At 36.0% G+C, this 24,266-nt stretch overlaps 1 protein-coding gene across 1 annotated transcript in view; it reads left to right on the forward strand.

Moving 5' to 3' along the window:
* Positions 1 to 23,111, forward strand: part of LOC150098709 (thiopurine S-methyltransferase-like) — a 43,114-nt gene extending 20,003 nt beyond the window's left edge. Inside the window, exons 6-9 of the mRNA XM_090405145.1 lie at positions 8,443 to 8,517; positions 12,835 to 12,920; positions 19,987 to 20,031; positions 20,802 to 23,111. Coding sequence (XP_090261271.1) covers positions 8,443 to 8,517; positions 12,835 to 12,920; positions 19,987 to 20,031; positions 20,802 to 20,917 — 322 coding nt within the window. The 3' untranslated portion in view covers positions 20,918 to 23,111. The remainder of the gene's footprint in view (positions 1 to 8,442; positions 8,518 to 12,834; positions 12,921 to 19,986; positions 20,032 to 20,801) is intronic.
* The last annotated feature ends 1,155 nt before the right edge of the window (positions 23,112 to 24,266 follow it).

The following is a 24,266-nucleotide window of genomic DNA, read 5'->3' on the forward strand; positions in this document are numbered from 1 at the left end:
TAGTATGCGGACTCAAGATTTCAACTGAGCCTCTTAGGAAAAGAGCATCTGCAGGTCAGTGTCATAGATGCCAAAGGTTTGGACATGCCCAAATATTATGTAAAGCAGCCTTCCGGTGTTTGAAGTGCGGCGAGGGACACCAGACCATCATATGCACCAAGCCATGCACAACTCCAGCATGCTGTGCAAACTGCAGAGGACGTCATCCTGCCAACTACAGGGATATATAAGGGATGCCTTTCCAATCCAAAAAATCGAAGATCAACAAAAGTCAATCGTGCTCCTCCGCGTAACAACGTTTGAAGCAACCCAACAAATCGTCGTCCAGTCCGAAATACCTCTCCTTCAACCTCACAGGAAGGAATAACCATGACGAAAACATATGCTGAGGCTGCAGGAACTAAGCCTCCTGCATCTCCTGAGCTAGAAAACTCCAACATAACATCCGTTTTAACAGCCTCACTTGTCACCGTGCTGCAGGAATTCAGCAAGACAAGCCCCTCACCATCTTCAAGAAAGAGATTCCTGCAAGGCACTCAAAACATTATAACAGCCATCTGTCATGAGCAATAAATTCAAACCAAAAGCTCTTAAGAAAATCGCATGGAATGCAAATGGATTGATGAACAAGGTTTTGGAACTTCAAGAATTTGCAACTCGTCTCAGTGCTGATATCATCTTGATTGGTGAAACACACCTAAGACCAGCTAATAACCCAAAAATCCGTGGATACACTATGTACAGAAACGACAGAATTCGCACAAGAGATGGAGGCACAGCCATATATATTAAGAGTTATTTGAATCATTATACAATAGACAAGCCCCAAACAGTAAACCTGGAGGTGACCGGTGTGGGGGTACATACCTGCAATGCTGGGAGTCTCAAGATCTATGCTGCTTATAACCCTCCGAGCATTCCTCTGCTGACAACAGATCTGGACTCCATACTTGGTCCAAATGACTTAATAATAGCAGTAAATCTCAACTCAAAACACACAGCTTGGTACAGCTCATCAACTAACACCAAAGATCACACGCTTTTCAACTTTGCAATGCTCAACTCTGTTGTCGTGACCGGCCCAACCGAGCCCACCCACTTCAGCCCCTCAGGTAGCTCGGATGTACTAGACATCGTCATCTTTAAAATACGATACCAATTCAAACTGGAATCAGTCAACGAATTATCTTCTGACCACAGTCCCATAGTGCTTAATCTAGGTTCATCAGATCAATTCTCTCTTCTGCACACATTCATACCATGAGACAAGTTAGCCAAGGTTCTTCCCGATCATATTGGTCCAGTGCCCAATATCAGTGAAAAGGAAGAGATTGGCATAGCATTTAATAACTTAACCATACAAATTCAGAAAGCAATAGAATCAATCAGACAATCCACTGTCTTCCACCCAAACAAATTTATCCCTAAAAAAATCATGGAGCTAATCAGAGAAAAAAATAGAGCCAGAAAGAGATACCACAATACCAGAGCCCAACAAGATTAAACAGTATTAAGCAATCTAAACAGGCAGGTCCGGGAAGCTCTTCAAAAACACAGAAACCATCAATGGAAAACCAAATTCGCTAACATCAATACTGAAGATCATTCTGTATGGAAATTCTTAAGAGCGATCCGCACCAAAAAGCAACTCATACCCCTATACAAACCAAGAAAGGGACAGTTAACAAAGATGAAAAGAAAGCCAAAGCACTAGTAGATAACCTAGAATCTCAGTGCAATCCATCTTATACAAATCTAAACATCAACCTTATGTACAAGATTCATCGTCATGTTAGGACAACCTTAAGACAGAGCACTGTTAACTCCGAACATATCATTCCTACACATCTGGCAGAAATGATAAATATCATCTCCCATCTAAACAATAAAAAAGCTCCAGGACCGGATGGCATAACTAACAGAATAGTAAAACTACTTCCAAGAAAGGCCATTAGTCCATCTCATCAACATTACAAATGCCATCTTTAGATTCCAGCATTTCCCTACTACATGGAAAACAGCCACCATCATGCCATTGAAGAAGCTAGGAATCCTCACCTTCCCGAAAGCTACAGACCCATAAGCCTATTGTACAGCCTCGGAAAGGTGACAGAGAAAGTGATCCTTTCAAGATTCCAAGCAGAAACAGATAAGTTCGGAATTTTGCCTAATGAACAGTTCGGCTTCCGTAAGTACAGTACAGCTCAACAAGTGCACCGACTGGTAGAAATCATTACTAAAGGTTTTAACTGGAAACTCAATACTACTGTCATCTTCATCGACGCAGAGAAGGCGTTTGACAAAGTATGGCATCAAGCCTTCTCTACAAACTGATAAAATTTAACTTACCAGTCATGTTAATAAAAATAGTACATTCTTACCTGAAAGACAGATATATGCAGGTCAGAGTCGGCGAAACGGTTTCACCCAGACGCAGGATTTTGGCAGGCTTACCTCAGGGATCTCTTCTGGCACCTCTTCCATTCTCAATCTATGTCGCAGACATCCCTCTGAACCCAAGAACAACATTCACTGCATTATATGCAGATGATACTGCACTGATTGTAAGATCACTGAGCCCAAAATTGGCAACTAAAAGACTCCAAACCAGCATACACATTTTAGAAAAGTGAATGGCAGACTGGAGGATCCAAGTTAACCCCCCAGAAAAGTTCATCTATATTGTTTACTAGAAAGAAAATCCATACCATGGAGGATAGTTATTTATTGGGAGCAAAGATTCCATGGCAGACCGAAGTTAAATATCTTGGAGTGATTCTTTATAGTAAACTCCTATTCAGCAAACGTATTAGTTATTACCTCAAAGACATCCAAAGCCTTAGCACAGCTCTACCCTATGATCAACAGACAAAGCAAACTGGACACGCAAACAAAATTAACAATTTACAAGATGGTAATTCGACCGGTGATCACTTACGCATCCCCAGCGTTGAGCCACACCGCGAATTCAACCATTCTAAAACTTCAGAGATTACAGAATAAGTGCCTAAGGATGATTCTGGATACCCCTTGGTTTATAAGAAACACCCAGATCCAGAGAGAAGTTAATATCTCTTCCCTTCTCCTAAATCTAACTTTGCAGTTCTTTACCAAGACAAGTAACCATCCAAACCCGTTAATTAAGGAAGCCTCGGAATATAATGAAGCAGAAAGATTCGAATATAAAAGACCAAAGTCTATCTTAAGTTCAGCTGAACACAGCTAACTTCACTGCCCTCAATGGGCGAGCATATAGCTCACAAACACTCTATTCAAAGTTCTTTCATTACAAGATATGAAAAGCAATTTTGCTTCACCCATCTAGCCATAAATGTTAATGTTAATGTACATGTAGACACAGAATTGCGGTGAATTAAATTTTTACCAGATGTAACAATGGCATTGTACCACGACTGTAAAGTCACCGTTTATAAAATCTCTTTTTAGGAAAATGAGCGACCTTTTATTACACTGGAATATGTAAAATGCTGCCGGATCACACATGTGACAAGAATTACATCTCACGCGAGAAATGGAAGCTGTTGGACAATGGTAATATTAATGGCAGTACGTATTAACACTGACAAATAGTAATATTAAAAAATCGAAAATTTTCAATGAATTTCTTCTGTTTCATTGATAGTATTTTTAAATTTTTCTTACCACATTTTTAGATATTTTACGAACACTCTAAATCATCATTTTTATAGTCTAGTTCTATTGGTTTGGACAGCTGGCGCAAAAGTTCATTTTTTAATCAGATTACCTTGATGTAACACATCACAGTATGCGTACATGCAAACGATAAATAAAGTAGTAAATTGTTATCTTGTCGAGTTTAATATATTATTTAGTTCAACAAAATTTATGCTATACAAATAGAATTATTTCATTATATATTAAATATAATAAGACACAATTTTCTTATTTAAATAGTGATAATATAATTTCTTCTCTCGAATTTGTAAGCTTTCTTCCTTTTGTCTATTTTTGTGATTACACATTGCTTAGTTGGTAAACTCTTGCGTGAGTCTGAGGGATTTGTCAATAGACCACCCTCTTAGATCGTCAGGAATAAGACATCGAAATCATCCCTCATTGTACACAAGGATGGAGAATGTAAAAGATATTAAGGACGCCATTCAACAGTTAAACAAAGATATGTCACTTGACATTCTCAAATTCATCCTAAAGAAATTTGAAACGGATTATCCTGGTTGCTTAAATCTCTTCACTCAAGTAAATGACACTGAAGATGATGATTTGGATATCGAAGAGGACATTACACCTGTTCCATCTACAAAGACTCCCCGACAGTTCGATTGTTCACAGGAAGAACAATCTAATAAAAGACTCAGAACATTGGAAGGTGGAATGGAAGATGATGTAACAACTCACCAAAATCAGATCACCCAAGATAGAAAAGAAAGGTCCCTCCAGCTATCCTTCGAGATAAAGATAAATGGACCTCAGTATCAAGATCCCTAAGAGAACAAAATATCAATTTCTCCTGGGGAAGAAATACTGAAGAGGATGTAAAGATTCACCCTACCACTGTCACAGATTATCGCATGATGACGAAAATGTTGGAAAACTCTAAATTGCCCTTCCACACATTTGCGCTAGCAAGCGAGAAGAACTTAAAAGTAGTTCTAAGAGGAGTGGCTGAGGGCATCACAACTGATGAGACCACAGCTGACCTCATCAATCAAGGATTGACCCCAATCAAAGTCAGCAGAATGTTGAGGTCAGATAAAACACCAATGCCACTGGTGTTGGTCGAAATCTCCAACACACGAAAAAGAATCTATGAAGTTACCAACATTTGTAAGCTTAAAATTACAACTGAACCTCTAAGGAAGAAGGCATCGGCAGGGCAGTGCCACAGATGCCAGAGGTTCGGGCATACCCAAAACCTGTGCAGAGATGCCTAAAATGCAGTGAGGGTCACCAAACTAACTCCTGCACCAAGCCCAGATCCACACCTGCCTGCTGTGCCAATTGTAGAGGACCACATCCCTCTAATTACAAGGGTTGCCTTTTCCATCCAAAAAACCGTGGATCAACAAGAACTAACCACGCTCCTCCAAGCAATGACACAAAAAACGAAACAGGTCGCCCTCCAGATAATAATACCTTACATTCGGCAACACAGGAAGGCACTGGACCTTCATTCATGTCCAAATCATATGCGGAAGCGGCAATAACCCAGACTCCTTCATCGAAAGAGCGAACAAGCTCTAATCTCACATCAGCTTTAACCTCGTCACTCACTTGCAACAATGCTGCATGAATTCAGCAAAGCAAGCACCTCACGATATTCCAGAAAGAGATTCTATATAGAAACCCAATCCATATTAACAGCTCTCTATAATGTTTAAAAAATTTAAACCAAATTCTCTCCTGATAACAGCATGGAATGCCAATGGCTTAACAAATAAAATTCTCGAGCTGCAAGAATTCGCAAAAAGATACGATCAAGACATAATCTTGATCAGTGAATCCCACCTCAGACCATCAAACAACCCAAAACTAAGAGGTTATATTTTATATAGGACAGACAGACTTAACTCTAGCGGAGGCGGCACAGCTATTTTTATTAAAACTTATTTAAGCCACAACTCGCAGATCAACCCCCAAACTCTAAACCTTGAGGTAACAGGTGTGGAGGTGCACACTAACAATGCAGGAAAACTCAAATTGTACGCAGCGTACAATCCTCCCAGTATTCCGCTATTGACAGCAGACTTAGACTCCATCCTCAGCTCCACGGATTCCATAATTATAGCAGGAGACCTAAACTCCAAACATACGGCCTGGTTCAGTTCGTCAATCAACTCCAAAGGCCGTACCTTATTCAACCACACGTTACTCAACTGATCAATAGTAGCTGGACCCACTGAGCCCACCGACTATAGCCCATCAGGAAGTTCTGATGTATTAGACATAGTTATCCTTAGAAACATCAAATATTAATACCAGCTGGAGACAGAAGAACTTAACTCACATCATAATCCCATCCTGCTCAGGTTAGGACATCAAGATCAGCTCTCCCCCCATCATTCTTTCTTGCCATGGGACAAGCTCTCTAAGGTTCTCCCAGTCCACATCGGCCCACCCCCTGTCATTCGTAAAAAAGAAGAAATAGACCAAGCTGTAAGCAATTTAACTGGGTAAATCAACACAGCAATAGCATCAGTCACTCAAACCACTGTCTTCCACGCTCCCAACTGGATCCCAGAGGAGATAATAGACCTGATTAGGGACAAAAATAAAGCCAGAAAGCGATATCACAACACCAGAGCCCCGCAGGACAAAACAACCTTAAACATCAAGAACAGACAGGTTCGAGAAGCCCTCCAGATGCACAGGAATTCCAAATGGGAATCCAAACTCAGGGAAATCAACCCAGAAGATAACTCCATGTGGAAGTTTGTAAAATCTCTTCGTACCAAAAGACAACTACTTACCCCTTTGAAGACCACTCTTGGAATTGCACAGATGAAGAAAAAGTAGAAGCCCTAATTGACAATCTGGAAAAACAATGCAGCACATCTTTCGTAAACTTAAATATCAATCTTATTAACAAAGTTCATCGTAAAGTTAGAAATGCACTAAGACAGCCTAAGGATGATTCAGAAACCATCACCCCCACATCTCCAACAGAAATAATAAATATTATTTCCCATCTGAAGAATAAAGAGGCCCTCGGCCCTGACGGCATTACCAATAGAATAATAAAGCTACTCCCACGTAAAGCCATAATTCATCTAGTTAATATTACCAATTCCATTTTAAGATTTCAGTACTTTCCCACAGATTGGAAAATCGCGGACATTATACCTCTGAAAAAGCCTGGTAGTAACTCACAATTTCCCCAAAGCTACAGGCCCATCAGTCTTCTTTTCTGTCTTGGCAAAGTAATACAAAAGATCATTCTATCAAGACTACAATCAGCAGTGGATAAACAGAAAATAATCCCAAATGAGCAATTTGTGTTTCGCAAAGCTCACAACACGGTGCAACAAATTCACCGACTATCAGAACATATCACTCATGGTTTTAACTTCACACTGCTGCTGTGTTTTTGGATGTTGCCAAGGCCTTTGATAAGGTCTGGCATCAAGGCCTTATCTTCAAACTAATTGAAAACAATATCCCAATTAAACTAGTGAAATTCATATATTAGTGAAAGATACATGCAAGTAAAACTCAACGGAACTGTGTCATCAAGGCGCAAAATTCTGGCGGGAGTACCTCAGGGTTCTCTTCTGGCCCCAATACTTTTTACAACTTACATGGCAGATATTCCTCTCAATTCAAGAACAACTACTACGGCCCTTTATGCCGACGACACCGCTATTCTAGCTAGATCGCTCAGCCCTCGCCTAGCAATCACTAGACTCCAAGGAAGTATCAATGAGCTAGCAAACTGGTTCACCAACTAGATGATTTAAGTGAACCCCCTCAAAAGCTCAGCCATGTTGTTTTCAAGAAGAAAGATCTGCAACAAAGAAGACATCCTGCTCTCTGGTCGTAAGATCCCATGGCAATCAGAGACCAAATATCTTGGGGTATTAATGGATAAGAAACTCTTTTTTAACAAGCACATTAATCTCATTGGCTCCAAATCTTCCAAAGTAATAGCACAGCTCTACCCATTGATCAACCGCAAGTGCAAATTGAACCTACATAATAAATTGCTTCTTTACCGAATGGTAATACGTCCAGTCATTACCTACGCCTCACCAGCATGGAGTCACACTTCAAGATCAAACATTTCGAAATCGCAGAGAATCCAAAACAAATGCCTTAGGATGATCCTGGATGCACCGTGGTTCATCAGAAATTCACAGATTCACCAAGAAACCGTCATTTCCTCCTTTCTTCGTAATCTTCAGAAAAATTCTTCGCGAAGTCAAGTTCACATTCAAACCCACTAATCGTGCAAGCTGTTAATTACAATGAGACTGATTACTACAAACACAAAAGACCGAAGGCTATTTTTCTCTCAACTGATCATAGCTAACACAAATGCCCTCAGAGGGCGAGCTTAATTGCTCACTAACCTCCCATTCCCAAACAACTCTCATTACAGATAAAGGGAAATATGAAAAGCACTTGTGCTTCACCCATCCTATCAGTAATGTTAATGGTTAATGGTTTTTATCACATTGTGTCTTCTGCTAACCACTTTTGTAGAATTTGAAGCATTAAATGGAGAGCATTAAATAAATACAGAAATGTATTGATTATTTATTTCAATATCAAAAGAGTATATTTGGATTATAAGGATTTCAAATTATCTTACAGATTGAATTAGTAGATATTTTCTCTTATGATTTGTAAAAGTGATTTGAAAGCTCCTATGAGTACAATTATGAATGAACTTTTAATTTATGTTTATATGTCATATACTTTATTTGTTTATTACTTAATTAGGGATATTGTCGGGACTATGGATGCAGTGTGGGATAAAGGAAGTTTAGGTGCAATGGAAAAAGAATGCCGCAAAGAGTAAGTTTCGTAATATTTACTAACTATTATAAGCTATTTTATATACTGGTAATGTTTTCACCCTATGAAACACTTTTTCTCCTTAAAGTAAGTTCCCATTAAGGATTAAAATTGCTGTCAGTTGTGTCCAGAAAAATTCACTGAAAACCAAAGAGAATAATATTGTTAATAGGGTATGCCTAACTAACGCAACCTGTGGCAAATTAATTAGATAATGTCTTTTAATTCGTAATTTCATTTATATGTATTTCTCATATCCAAAAGACATGAGGTTTGAATTACTTTTTTAAAACACTTTTGCCTTTCTTAGCTAACTCGTCAAAAAATTCTGCCTTGGAAAACATAATGTTCATTATCGTGTATCCAAGGCAGGACACTGAGCATTCAAAAATAAAATTATAAAATAATACTTAACATGATATTTTCATCTAATGTTTAGTATTACTATCCTTATGATTTCCATTTAGATTGCAAATAAATCAAAATCGAAATGAAGGTCTTGACCTTAGACTAGCCCTAAAGCCATGTCTTCCAATCTAGAAGAGGAGTAGTGAACCAGAGCCATGAATTGAAATCTCTTACGTGCTCAATGTACACAGAGATATTCTTGACTGTATTGCATTATATTTTCTGAGGCTGGTTAGTCTATTTGAGGATGTAAAATCCGACAAAGTGAGAGAAAAGAAAATATTACCATATCGATGAGATCTATATTGCTAGTTGCATCACTTGAACCTTTTATTTTAGAGGAAGAGTAGAAAAGTAGAAAAGAGTAGAAGTGTACTCTCTTTGCATCCATTAGTAGAAAATCAAGTAAGATGTTCTGCGAGTTCATTACCTCATATATTTTTACCCATTTCGAAACGGAATATTTCCTTTTTATTAAACAGATGGTTTAACACATTACGAAAATAATTATATAAGTATCTTGGATGGGGATAGTCTCCTAGTTTGCGAAATATAGGGAAAAAAGGACAGATAAAGAATGTGAAATTGTTTAGATCGGAATGGTTGAAGACTTTCTCAAGGTGTAGCATTACACTTCATTTCAGTTCCGTTTCGAGCACAGAAAACAAAAATGTTATGCTGACAGACCAAACATCTGAAAAGAATGACTCGTTGATAAATTTTTAACAGTTATTTTACATGAATTTATTTTACATGAATTGATGAACAGAAAGCATGTTGAGGAGATAGTGTCAGAGTGTTCTTTCATTATGATAATAAATTTGTTTCGAATTTATCCAACACAATGCAAGACCGATTTATTTAATTGTTCTTGAGGATTAGACTGTATATTCCATTTTGAAGATAAAAACAACAACACAAAACACTAAGTTTATTGGAACCATTGTTACATGCAGCGAACTTCGGTAGCACATTCGGTAATTTTTGGATCCCCTCTTGGATTCAAAGAACCTTTATAAAGGCTTTTTCAACTGAAAGAAAGTTATCTGGTCTCAAAAAAAAAAATGCAGTACATAGAATTAAAGAGGACAAGAAATTATGAAAATTAACTCGGAATTGGGATATGTTCATATTTATCTATACTGACTAGAACCGAGACTAGAATAACAATTAAATTTATTCAAAACGCAACATGTTTCATCGGATTTAATGCAACACCCCAAATTCGGCGACCTCGAGGATTTATAAAGTGCTAGATTTATAAAGTGCAGGCAAGAAGTAATGTATGAACGAAAGAAGAGAAGTTTTGTGGAGGCTTGCTTGTGTGACGTATTCGTGTCAGAGAAGACGACCTGACACAAATACCGAAATAAAATCTTAATTGGAGATCTGAGTGTTATGAATGGTAAGGGAAACTGAAGGAAGATCTTTCCTATGAGAAATAAGACAGAAGTGCGTTTGGAAAGCTCACTAAATTAAGCTGATCCCACAGAAGAAGGGAAAGAGATCTCTGCTTAAGAAATTGTTGTGGAAGTTCTTCAAGCTTGAATTATTTGAGCGCTACAAAGTTTATGGAACAAAAACGAGAAACGGAATATACAGTCATCAGAAATTTGGGGATAGGTGAGAAACGGTCGTTAATGTGTAGGAGAAAATACTTCAGGGGTACTTCAGCACTAATGGAGAAATTTCCTCAAAGGAAACAGTCCGCCATGGCATGCAGTGAAGGAACAGGAAGGAAACTGGTGATTGACCCACTTTCAGAGAATAGAACCCACGACTGTAGCTTTGTAAAGAGGCCTCTATCTACATCCGCTCGAACGACATGACCGCGTGGCCAATATGGCGTTGTCTTAGCAACCACGCTGTCCTATAATTGATCCAAAAACCAAAATACATATAATAATAATAATAATAATATTAATAATAATAATTGAACAAACTCGTTTTGTGATTGCATTCTTGTATAATGATTATCACGTATTATCGCAAATGATCGAGAGTTCTTTTTAATTTATGTAAACATATACCGTAAACATATGTTACAATTTTATTTTGACGAATTTTGTCATTGAAATATTCTTACTTAAACCAAATTTGAGCTATCTGTACAAATTATAGTCAATATCCTAGATACCATGTTTCATGAAAGTAAGCTCTTTTAACCCTATCTAGCTTTTGGAAATCGACATGCAGTGTACTTTTTGAGTCTTCACCTACAGTTGAGTTCATTGCTACCAAAGATGTTAGAGCTTCAGGGGAAGAGTACTGCAGCAAATGACTCAACTGAGAGGACAATTAAGGTAGCTCAGGAAATTTTCGATACTCAACTTCAATAAACTCATCAAATCACAGCCCAATGAAAGGACGGATAGAACGAATGTAAATAAATGCATTTTGCAAATCGTATGTAAAACCAGCTCTAGGTTTAAGATGCTTTTTACAAAGTTTTTCAGGATTTTTATACTTTTAGAAGGTTACATTTTACTCTTTTGCAGCTTATTTATGTAATAATAATTAAAAAAACTGTAATAAGATTTTATTTATCATCATACAGAGCATTTACATGTATACAATAAAGTATACTATTACATTTTCTGTTCAAATGTAGAGTACACTGATTTTTTTAAAATATAAATGTACATAATTTTTTTTAATATCAATATCATAGCTTATTATATACAGCCATTTATATATACACATTTTTTTTTGAATATTTTAATTATTGTTATACACTTCACTGACTATTTTCTTACATAATCTACATTATTTGATTATAAGGATTACGTGCAGATGAGTGAGCCGAATTAACCCCACCTACTTCGAAGCTTGGGTTAGATTTTATGAAGAGATTCGGATTTAGCCTTCACTATTTATATTGTTGATACTGTTTATGTATGGGATGTAGGCATTGGATGCTAGTGATTTGTGGTGTGTATATTAGTGTTAATGGTATATTAACTTTGTTGATATCCAGAGTTTGTGTTTTAATGTTCTGTAGTTATCTACGTGTTTTAAATTTCTTAGTAGGTTGTTGAGTTGCGTGGGTATCTGATGGGATATCTCACAAAAGAACCGTATGAGTTGTTGAAGGTTTAGGGTTGTAGAGAGTTGTTGTAGGTCGTGTTATACTATATATGTCTCTGTTGTTTCGATAGGTGATGTTGAAGTAATTCCTTGTTAATGTTATGTAGTGTTTCAGGTTTTTAATGCTCAGGATTCTGTGTGTCGCCATGTGCGGGTCCGATATTGGTTTTTGCTTGTAAGGTATCCAAATCACTATTGACACAATTTTCCTGTGTAATGTGTCGAATTTTGTTAGGTGGCTGTTTGATGTATTTGCACAGACTGTTATACCGTATCTGAGTAGAGATTCGCAGATACCGTGATATAGGAGTTTTTTTTTTTTTATGTTGGATGGAATAATGTCTTTTACTTGGAAGAGTTTTGCTGCGATGATCCGGATTTTGGTATGTAAGTATTCTATATGTTTTGTCCATTTAAGGTGGCAATCTATGAAGAGACCGAAGTATTTTGCATGTGTTACAGGTTTGACTTCGGGACATTGGCATGTATTTTTGTTGTTAATGCAGTAGTATGTGTGACAGTGTATCGATAGTGGTGCGGGGCGCATGATTCTCGGGTTGTGTATTATCAACATTTGTGTTTTGGTGCCGTTGATTACAATTACGTTTTGGTAGAAGTATGTTGTGATTTCATTTAGGTCTTGTTGTGCTTTGCAGAGAGCCGTGTTGATGTCTGTGTGGATTGCTAGTAGTGCGATGTCATCTGCGTACTGAAATATTTGAACTCTTATGACCATATTATGAACATCGTTAATGTATATGTTGAATAGAGTGGGTGATAATAATAATAATAATAATAATAATAAAGGTAATTATTTCGCAGATACGTAAAAATGATGATGTCGCTTTTAGCTCCGGGATTCCGATATCTCTTGCTGTGTCACGAATATAAGGATTGGTTTTGCTCAAGTAAGTAACTTCAGTTAAACCTATTATTTCACTATTTAAAGTGTCTAGCGTAGTAGATTATGATATTATAAATTTATTTTCGTAGTATATGATTTGTTTAATGTATTATATGGACATTGCTCAATTCATTCATTGCTTCTTTTTGTAGAGGGATTTAAACATAAGCATCCACATCATTTTACTTTTCTGTTTCTCTCTGTCTTGCTCTTCGGGGATCATATGTTCATGGTGTTCGATTAGCCATGGCAACAAAGTAATAAAAAGACCACAAAGATTAAAACATTTAGAAAAATGGTGGCTCACCTTTCAAATTATCTCACCTTTCTTGAGTACGCAGATTATAGTACTACAGTTCACATAATAATAAGTACTGCTTTTCACTACATTAATTAATAAAACACCGCACAGATATTACCGTTACTATAAAAAGAAAAGAAAAGAATATCAATGAATTGTTATTTAATAAGGGACACCTAGCAGTCTATTACGTTATTAAAACGGGATAAATAGAAGTCCATATTTAGTGCAATATCGTCTGCTCTATTCATAGATTGCCTACTCGTATATATGCTTCCCTAGCGGCGCAGTTGAAAAAAACGATGAAAATCTTATATGAGTCGTCTGCGTATTATAATTGGTTAATGTCAGAAACTAATGCAAGGAGATTCAATGTTCCTCTCTCTTTCTTTCTCAAACACACACACACACACACACATGCATATTGATCTTCTCCTCTAAAATCTCCGGGCAGCTTTTTCGTAGTTATAATTGTATTTATATGTGAGGTAATTTGTTGACCTTGTAATTTGTTGGTAATTTGTCGAGAGAATGCCATCAAAAAGACTACCCAACCTTGCTCTGTATGCAAAAATAAAAGAAAAAAGGAAGAACAAGAACTAAATGGATAACAACAATAAAAGTCAAGTCTGGATTACAAACATGTAGACAGCTCACCAGGCACGTAAGAAACCGAGACTCCTGGAGGTTGTTGTAGAAACATGGAAGACTCAACCCATCCCCGACGTAAGAGGACAGTAAGTAGTAAGTAAATTTGTTGACAGCCGCCTTGTTATGCTGTAGGTTGGACTGAAGTGGTGTTTTAACATGAATGTGCAGTGGCATAGGTGCATTACCATAAATATTTTGTGTTCTGTCATTGCAGCTGTATAAGTCTAGGATCTTTTCTTTGTTCCCAGAATATCTGTTTTGCCATTTTAGACTGCGATGATTGGAATCTGTTTAGTTAGTTTCTAGTCTGCGCAGAACGCATATGTTTTTATAAAATATATATTTTATAAAACAAAACTTATATGTTAAAAAACATATATGTTTTTATATATGAGGGAACAATGCGTTTTAATCGATATAGTTTGCTACTATTATCCGGTGTTTGTTTTGCAAACTACTCTTCCAGTTTAGATTAACACCGAAATGAAGCCCAAGGTGTCAAATATATTAACTGATCTCTGCTATAGCTATGATTTGAATAGGGTTGGTGCTTAGAGCAGGGGTGTCAAACTGGCGGCCCGCAAAGGAATTTCTTGCGGCCCACGATGTCTCAAGGGAATATTAAAAAAGATGGTTGCTTTTTATAATAAAACAGAAATACCATATTTACTCGAATGTAACTCGCCCTCGCGTATCAATCGCACCCCTGATTTTACTTTACGCAAAAATAAATTTAAAAGTTTTGCATATACATCGCACGCGAAAATAAAGTTTAACCACTTTCACTTCGGGACGATAATTCACAGTTGGGGAGGGCATATTGTTTACTGTGAGGAGCGAGTAAACAATATGCCCTCCTCAACTGCCACTATATTGCAGATGCAAGAAAGACAAGTAGTTTTATTTTGCTACTGAATAAAGTACAGAGCCTTTTGGAGTCTGTGTAATATATTTCTCAACATGTGTAATATATTTCTTCAGTGCAATTAGAGACAACTGTAATAAAAACGGCATTAACTAATGAATCACATATCTCCTCCCACATTAACCATGCTGTTTAGACTGGAGCAAAACTATCAGTTGCACTGGCAAACACAATATCTAACTAAAAACAACACTTTTTTAGTTTGATTTGTGTGAGTGCGCCCACTAATTCAAACGCAAAGCTGCAATAAAATTCGTAAACGTGTTAAAACTAAGACATACAGAGTGAATGTTGTAATGGCAGTTTCAGATATTATGGAATTCGGTTGAAGAGAATTAGCGTTTCAACTCAAAATTGTCGGCTTGACTTTGTGTTTTGATAACATGATCTTTTGTTAGTACCACACCAATCATATGCACATCTTCATAGTTGCTCTATCTCTATTGGCCTACCATTGCTGTCTATTTCACGCTCTGCTTTCACTTCTCTTTAGTCATTCGTGAAGGGTTGTTCATTACGGATCTAAAATCTTGTGAATTGTAATTTTTACTTGGAATAATGGGAAAGAAGATGACGTTATTTGGGTAGATGACTGACAATGCACAAAAGGAAACCGCTCTCGAGACCATAAGTAGAGAAAACGAATAGGGGATTCTTGATGAGTCATCACCATTCTCAGTTTTTTCCTGAAAACTTTAGTTTCCAAAAATCCCTGCATATATATCTCGCACCACGATTTTTAGCTTTAATTTTGGGGGGAAAGTGCGAGTTATATTCGGGTAAATACGGTATCGATTTATTCGTTTTCATATGACATTTATAGTTACAATATGGATGCAACTACCTGCTATAATATAATTGCAGTAATAAAAATTTATATCGCAATTTCAATGTGAGATCCGATCCTAATCAATTGTAAACTATATTTATACTTTCATTGTTAATTTATAGCATGCTTCGGGTAACGCTGAAAAATTGAATTCTATTGGCTAGCAGCTGTTCATGTGATGCACAGCATAAGCGCTCATGTGATGAATCCAGGCTATGAGTTTATAATTGCCTGCTATAGTCAATCAGCGATCTCTGAAATACATGTCAGTGCACCGAACACGATCCAACGACAACCTAGCAACGTAATCTAGCAGTGAGAGAATCCCTTTTTATTATTTTTTATTTGCAATAGTATCGTGCACTGGTCTACAGTTTTGTGCGTTTTTATTCAAACATTTTTATAAAAATTGTTATTAATAATATATTTATTCACCCAAGCAATGTCGCTTTCTAAGAAACAAGAAAAAGAAAAATTGCTGCTGAGGGGAGAAAATTTCAAGAAAACTGGGATTGAATTACTTCTGCAATGAAACAAAGGACAAAATTGTGTGCATTATTTGTAACAAAACAATTAGTGTCGTTCAAAGAATATAATATAAAAAGGCACTACGATAAAATTCACAAAGCATAATATTCACGCTTGAGGGTAAACTAAGGGAAGAAAATTTAAAAAGTATGAATTCACTTCAAAGTCAACAACAAAAATTATGAAAGACAATGAATCAGCAGTGAGAGCCAGTTATGAAATCAGCTATTTATTGGCGAAATATTCCAAACCTTTTAGTGACGGTTCCTTGGTTAAGGAGTGTATGATAAAAGAAGCCGAAACCGTATGTCCCAAAAATGTGCAAGTATTTCGCGATATTTCTTTCTCCAGAAATACTGTGATGGAAAGAATAACCGAAATGGCAGATAATCTGCGTGACCAGTTGCAAGAAATATTCGCAAACGTACAGTGCTTTTCAATTGCACTTGACGAAAGTTTCGATATTCACAACATGGCTCAAGCTACTTTGTTTCTTCGAGCTTGGAACCACTCATGGAGCCACTACAGGGGAAGACATTTTTGACGTCATGTGGAGCAGTTTGGAAAAATACCAACTTCCTCTGAACAGGCTCATAACTGTGACATCCGATGGTACTCAAGCCATGATAGGCAAAAATAAAGGTTTCGTACCAAGACTTGCAACAAAGCTAAAGGAAATGTATAGACATTCCAAAACTGCAATCTTTCCACTGCATTATTCATCAGCAGGTCCTGTGCTCCAAAGTATTGGAAATGAGCAGCGTACTCAAGCCTGTGACAAACACTGTGAACTTCATCCGATCCAGTAGTCTCAATCACCGCCAGTTTGCACACTTTCTTAAAAACTTGGAGAGTGAATTAGATGGGCTACCTTATTACACAGAGATTCGTTGGTTATCTTGTCACAAGCTTCTAAAAAGCTTTTTTTTTTACTTTTAGAGGAGAGCAAATTGTTCCTAGAAATGAAAAACCATGATGTTGCCTTTCTTAATGATCAGACACGGTTCAAGATCTAGCATTCTTAGTTGATATTACAGGACATTTGAATGATTTAAATGTCAGACTTCAGGGAAAAGATCAGTTAATAACACACATGTATGATGCACCGGCAAGTTTTAGATGTAAATTGGTTTTGTTTCAAAATAATTTAAAAGACAGCATTCTAAATTACTTTCCAATGTGTGCACAGTTGAACAATAAGAATGAAAGTTTTACCTTTTCTCAATATTGTCCCAAACTAGAAAAGATTAAAGAAGAATTTGCGTTTTTCAATATCATTAATTTTTTTTTTTCAGACTTTATGTGTATGATGTTTTCGGTTAGCCATCTGGTGATGAGGTTGCTCTGCAGGTTGGAGTAGGCTAAATCATTATGGATGGACACAATGGTCGTATCGTCTGCGTATTGGAATTGGTTAATGTTTTGATGTATATGTTAAAAAGAACTGGACAGAAGATAGCTCCTTGTGGGACTCTACAGGTTACTGGAAATTCTCTGCTGTAGGCTGATCTTATAAGTGTAGAGGTCCAGTAATTCCGATGTGTGTTAACTTGTCCAGTAGCTAGTTTTGTGTATGAGTGCGTTGAACGCTTCTCTTAGGTAATACTGTTCTATTTGTATCTATCGCAAAGTTTGGGTAAGTGAAATAACAACAACACTAATAATAAATTTTGAGTTATGCAGACGCTCCTGAACTTTAAATCAGATGAGTAATTAAGCACTGGTTAATGTCTTACTTCGAATAAAAAAAAAGGTTTCATTTTAAGGTTTCATGCCAACCTTAAGAAAAGTACTGTGTAACACGGCATTCTTATAAAACCTTTTAAAGTCACTTCACGCCTCCAATAAACAGGCAACTGGTCTTATAAAGGGCAATAAAATTCATCTGTTACCTAAAATCATTCACAAAAATCCATGCCTACGGCGGGATTCGAACCTGTAACATTTTGATTGGAGAAAGAGTTACATTGGCCAACCAGTATGTTTATAAATGCATTTAATTCAGTAAAAATATAAATTACCAATCAAATTTAAAATAATTTGAATTAAAAACAAAACTCTAATCATTGCAGAAAATAAAATACGTACACATGGAACACTTTTCATTAATTCGAAATCAGGTCTTTCTAACTCAATAACATTATCGTCGACCGACCTTCGAATACGAAGAACCTTTTTAGGGGCGTTTCATCTCGGAAAATACACAAAAATACATTTGCGAGATAAAATTGGTGTCGGAAGGCCACCGGAGTTCACTTACCATAGCGTGTGGGCTAGCCGTAGAGGGCGGATTAGCATAGTGTTCAGTTGGCTCCCTACTACAAGTCCGATGACTTTATGGAGGTATAATAATATCTTCCTTCATCTATCCATTCTCTCCGAGCGTTAGATTCCATTTCTTTCTCGGTGCAATTTCCTTATTCAGAATTCATTTTTTAATAAGTATTCTTCTTAAACAATATGACAACAAATTTTAAATTTATTTTTCATTCCTTTTGAAATTATAATTCTTAAGTAATTTAGAATAAAATGAATGAAATAACAAACACCTTTCTTATTTTATAATCTTAACATATATTATGAACGTTTAAGAATAGTATGTAACAAGACCAGGATACTAATGAAGTTCTGAGGCTCGGCTATTGCTGTTACCCTCCTGCCATGATCAGAGCTTTAATTGCTCAATAACACCTTATCCCTACACTGTCCTCTACAGATAACGGGGAAGATGAAAAGCATTCTTGCTATTCATCTGCCAGTCCTTATAAGAAGCATGTAACAATGAAAGTGGTGGAGTTAATCGACCGTGAGATGCGGTGATTAATACCCTTGGAGGGTAATGGATGGCAATGCTGTAGCCAATGAAGTTCTAACTGAGGCTTGGCTATTGCTGTTACCCTCCTGCCATGATCAGAGCTTTAATTTAATAGCTCAATGACACCTTGTCCTATACAGATAACGGGGAAGATGAAAAGCATTCTTGCTTCGCCCCTTTAAGCCAGTCCTTATCCTTATAAGGACTATAAACATGTAACAATATTCAGTAGTAATGTTCATAATTACCGTGTTATTTGTTAAGGATAATTTCATGTTTTTTAATTAGAAAACAGTGAGTATAACATAAATGAAACTTATATAAGTGTCATTTCTATTATAATTGAAGCTCATAATGTATAATTTACGTGACGTATTCGTATGTAAGTGTAAAAGTGGTTTTTATTATTGCCTTTTTATTATTTTAAGTTCAGAATATTATAGTGTATGTGTGTATATCTTACAAATACTATGAAGTTTGGTAAAGAATGTTTCAGAGATTACAAGGCGGTTCGAACTATGAACAACCATGTAAAATGAATGCTTACTCTGGTAAAATTTTTCGAAAAGATACTTCCTCTGTATTGTTAATACTGATAGAGAATGTTAAAAAATAATAATAATATTTGCATTTGTTTAGTGTAATCTTACCATGTCATCAGATTTTCTGAAAGAAAATGAGATGACATGGTAAAAACCTTAGAAGAGTTCATATATATAGGAACTCTGTAAGGCTCGCACGTACACAGAAAGAGAGAGAGAGAGAGAGAGACAGATTAGAATTCGCAAATTATACAAATTTGACTAAATGAAGATATAGTGCATTAATAATATTACATTACACTAACTGTTCCTAAATACAGTACACAAATGTTAAATGTCTGTTTTAACCATGTTTATAGTTAAAAACAGATTAACAATGCTTTCAACTTAAATCTTAACTTCTTTTTTTATTTTTAACTTTTATAATTTTTTTAAAATACTACAACTGTATAATAATTATTGTACCTTTTTGTTTTCAGAAAGTCCTTATAATTTTCCCAGAGAACTGGTGCACTTTCTTTTTGGTAAGCAAAATGTAATGCTCATATTAGTATTGTATGTTATACTGATCAACCTTAATACTATATATATATGTGTGTGTGTGTGTGTGTGTGTGTGTGTGTAGAAAGTTTTTTTATCTTCGGTATACTATACGTTAAAGATACCAAGTAATTTTATAAACTTGGTTTATAAAATTGGTTTGCTTACTTGGGAAAAAGGATTAAAACCAAGTTTATAAAATTACTTGGTATCTTTAACGTATATTATACCCAAGGTAAAAAAACTTTCTACATCTTTCTCTGAGAATTTTATTTAATAAGATCGAAGCACCTTGTGGCAACTTGTTCAGGTAAAATTTATAAGCACTGCATTACTTCAACCTTGACATCTCTGGGTCTGCCTCCCACTGACGAGACCTCAATAAAGGTCGAAATCGGTCTGGATAGTGGCCCTTTCCTTTAATGCATAGCATCATATATCTCCGCAATGGGATGTGCTTTGCATTAAGGGAGATACTAAGGGAAAGTGATCAGAGCTTACTCCACCTTTACCACGAGTTGCCTCAGACCTGAACTATGTTCAGGCGCAAACTTGTTGCTTTACTCTGTTTGCTTACTTGGGAAAAAGGATTAAAACCAAGTTTATAAAATTACTTGGTATCTTTAACATATATATATATATATATATATATATATATATAATATAAAAAATATAAAAAATATATATATATATATATAAACCATTCATTAAATATTAAGGTCATCCATAATTCCATATTATTTATTTATTCCAGATAAGCATTGTAAAGTTACATTTTTAGAAGAACACCCAAGAGAGTTGGAGGGACTCAGGGACCGTATTCAAGCTGAAGAAATACAACAAACTGTCTTTCTTCTATCTGAGAAATAATATGCTAATACATCCGTGCTTAAATGTTTTCAGAAAACAAAATTCTTCTAAATGTGAATCATTTTCGGAGTCTTAATATTTTAAATATGATCTATACACGAGTGCTGATTAAAACGTTTTGTGAAGCTGAAGTTAGTATGAAAAACTAACTGTTCATAATTATAGAATTACTTCTATATGAAATTTGCTTGCCAACATTTTCTTAATTGAAGGGGAAATGAATAAGAAACCAATGGGACCTATGACTAGGCTGAATCGGGTTATATTAGTGGAATTACCGTGTTTGGTTATGGTATTGCTACGCTTCTAGTTTGTTGTTTATATTGTGTGTAATGGTTGCTGTGGGTGTATTTTGTCTATAATTTCAGGTATTTCTTATTGATATACGTAGGAAATACCTAGGAAAAATCGGGTGTCTGAAAGAACAGAAAATAAAAACATAGCCACCTTTTGTACGAACATAATTGCCCAAGTTACTTGGAACAAAATGCGCCGATATGAGTCTTATTTTCAAATCTCTTTAGAGATGATGTGATGTGATGACCCTAATCTTTGGGACATATTAGTATAGGCTGACCATACGTACCGTTTTGAACGGGTCAGTTTTTTTATATCTGGAAATACGAAAAATACGTACCGTTTTTTTCGTATTTCCAGGCAGTCCCGTCGTTTTCATAAAACTGTCAATTTTGTCCAGTTTTTAATAAAAACTATAAATATACTTTAATATTGATAAATCATAAATTATTATTCATAACTTATAATCGTACATCAATAATCATGGATACCAGTAATTTGTATAACCATGGAGTCGCATTGTTCGATACTAAATATCGATATCTGCAGTGATTTATTCAGAGAAAATAAAAAAATACATGTTGGCAACACATACGCGTCTCTAACGCGGCGTCTGTTTTGCTGTAGCTTTAGTTTTTTGTTTTGCTTGTATGCTAACCGCTGCCTTTGTTATACAATGCTGCCGGTTGTTTAAATTTCATATTTTTTAAAGTTGATGGAACAAAAGCGGTATGCCAACATTGTAATGTCCATTTTTCCGTTTGCTCATGGAGGCAGAAGCGACATCAAACAACATCTGCGTATCCAGAAACGTAAGGATGCCGAAAAGACTTCAGTTAAAAACATCAGCTCGTTTATAGTGAGACGTGATGGTGATAGTGAAAGCGATAAAATTGCAGTAAGTGAAGCTCTTGTTGCTTATCATATTGTGCGTCACGGCCAAAGTTCTCGCGCAAATGAATGCTTGTCGACATTGATGAATAAAATTTATGAACGAAAATTTTCTTCAGCACGTGCCAGATCAGAAGCAGTAATTTCCAACGTTTTATCACCATACATATTGAGCAAAGTAATAGAGGATTTGAATAAAACAAAAAGTCTTACATTCAGTTTAGATGCATCAAACAAAAAAAGTCAGCAAACTTTTTCCAATCGTTGTGCGGCACTTTTTGCCAAATTGTAGTGTTAAAGACAAAATTATAGACTTTATTTCCTTACCTGAAATACAGTCCCCCTCTACGTCTACCTAAATTTTTGTATGGGTTCTGTCACTGAAGAATAATGATAAGTTCAATATGTTTATGTAATAAAACTTTTTTTTTACCATCTTACTATTTCATGAATACGGAATATTATATAACCTCAGTCCCGTTTTTTCCCATCCCAATGTCCCGTTTTTCTCTCAAGGAAATATGGTCCGCCTATATTAGTGGTTTTTAACAGCCAGAACAGCATATGATTTTATAATAAAATTTAATGTACAATTAATGTTTCTGGTTCTCATCCTCTGCTGAAGAAATGTCAAAACTTCGTATCTTATTATATTTAAATAAACAGCATTGAAAGAGTTACTACTGAAGATGTCAAATGTGTAATGACGTAATAATACACTGATTTTTCAACTCTCATGATACTGAAGTAATACGCGAGAATTGATTTTACATCCACAAGCTGTAACTTGTCCAGACAATAAAATGTGCATAACACTAACGACCAGCGTGGATTTTCCACGAAACAAAGTCAGTCTAGATAATTTTTGATCGGCCCTCATATATGTAGAACCAGCTCTAGGATTTTCAACATCCTTCTGTTTTCGATTCTGCATTTTTGTACTTCAAAATTTAAAAACTGAAAATAGCAAATTTGTATTTAACAAAATAAAAAATGTTTGCACTAATGTGGTCATTTTTATTGTAATATAATTGCATCACAATTTTCAAATATATAAAAAAATAATAAAAGCATTCTAAAGCGGAAATAATTTCACCGTGCGTACATACATTTAAATACTACGAATCAACAGCAAAAATGCTTACTTAGAGATCCATTCAACTATTAAAAAGTTAGATAGAATTACTGCTTACAATTAAGAAGCTAATAGATTGAAGAAGATAAGTCCCAGTAGCTTTCATGTGTGCTTCATTTCCTATTAAATTTTTTATTATCCCCAAATATGTTTGATTGTCTCTCGTACACATACCGTCCATAGAATTAAAAACTTTCATTTAATACAATGGTTTACGCATAAATACGCGACTGGTAATACCTCGCGCATAATTCGGTGAGATATTTGTCAGGAACAGCCTTCATTAAATGCTTCTGTCTGAGGAGGTTCATACAGACAACCAGAAAGTTCTCTTTGTCCATACAAGCCTTCTCAGACGACAGTAATCTCGATTCTAACAGAAAAAGTAGGTAGTCGTGTTGTAAATTGGTTTCGGAGTTTGATTGAACTTTTGACGTGAACGGACGTATTATTTTAGACTGTGCCTGATTGAATTTTATATAAGGTTTTTCGGGAAACTCACACTGCACTGGCGCTAACACAGTTCGTAACCTACTGTCTCCCCCTCTGCATGAAATATTCACGAAGTTTGATGGCCGTGTAGGCCCCAACCACAAGAGGACCAGTGGTGGATTAATGGTACTTTATGGAGGTAGGTTTTCGCTCTGTGGTTAAGTGAATTCTCGACACTCCTTTTCCCTGCTATTAGGGCATTATAAACTCTAACATATATTGTTATGCTGGTAGACACCCGTGTGTGTCTACGGGATTTGTCATTGGATCCTCCAAAGTCTAGAAGTTTATCTAGTTACACCGGAGTGTTCTTTGACAGTATACAGTGTGCAATGATGGAAGAAGTAAAAGACATTAAGGACGCCATTCAAAACTTAAACAAAGATCTGACACTTGACGTTCTCAAATTCATCTTAAAGAAATTTGAGACAGAATATCCTGGCAATCTGAATCTCTTCTCAGGTTAATGACACGGAAAAATATGATGTAGACACTGAAGGGGACTTCGCACCTGTTCCATCTCCAAAGAGTTCC

Source organism: Typopeltis vanoorti, chromosome 15 (genome assembly GCF_054136105.1).
Source record: "Typopeltis vanoorti isolate ZY-2024b chromosome 15, IOZ_Tvanoo_1.0, whole genome shotgun sequence".
Taxonomy (NCBI): Eukaryota; Metazoa; Arthropoda; class Arachnida; order Uropygi; family Thelyphonidae; genus Typopeltis; species Typopeltis vanoorti.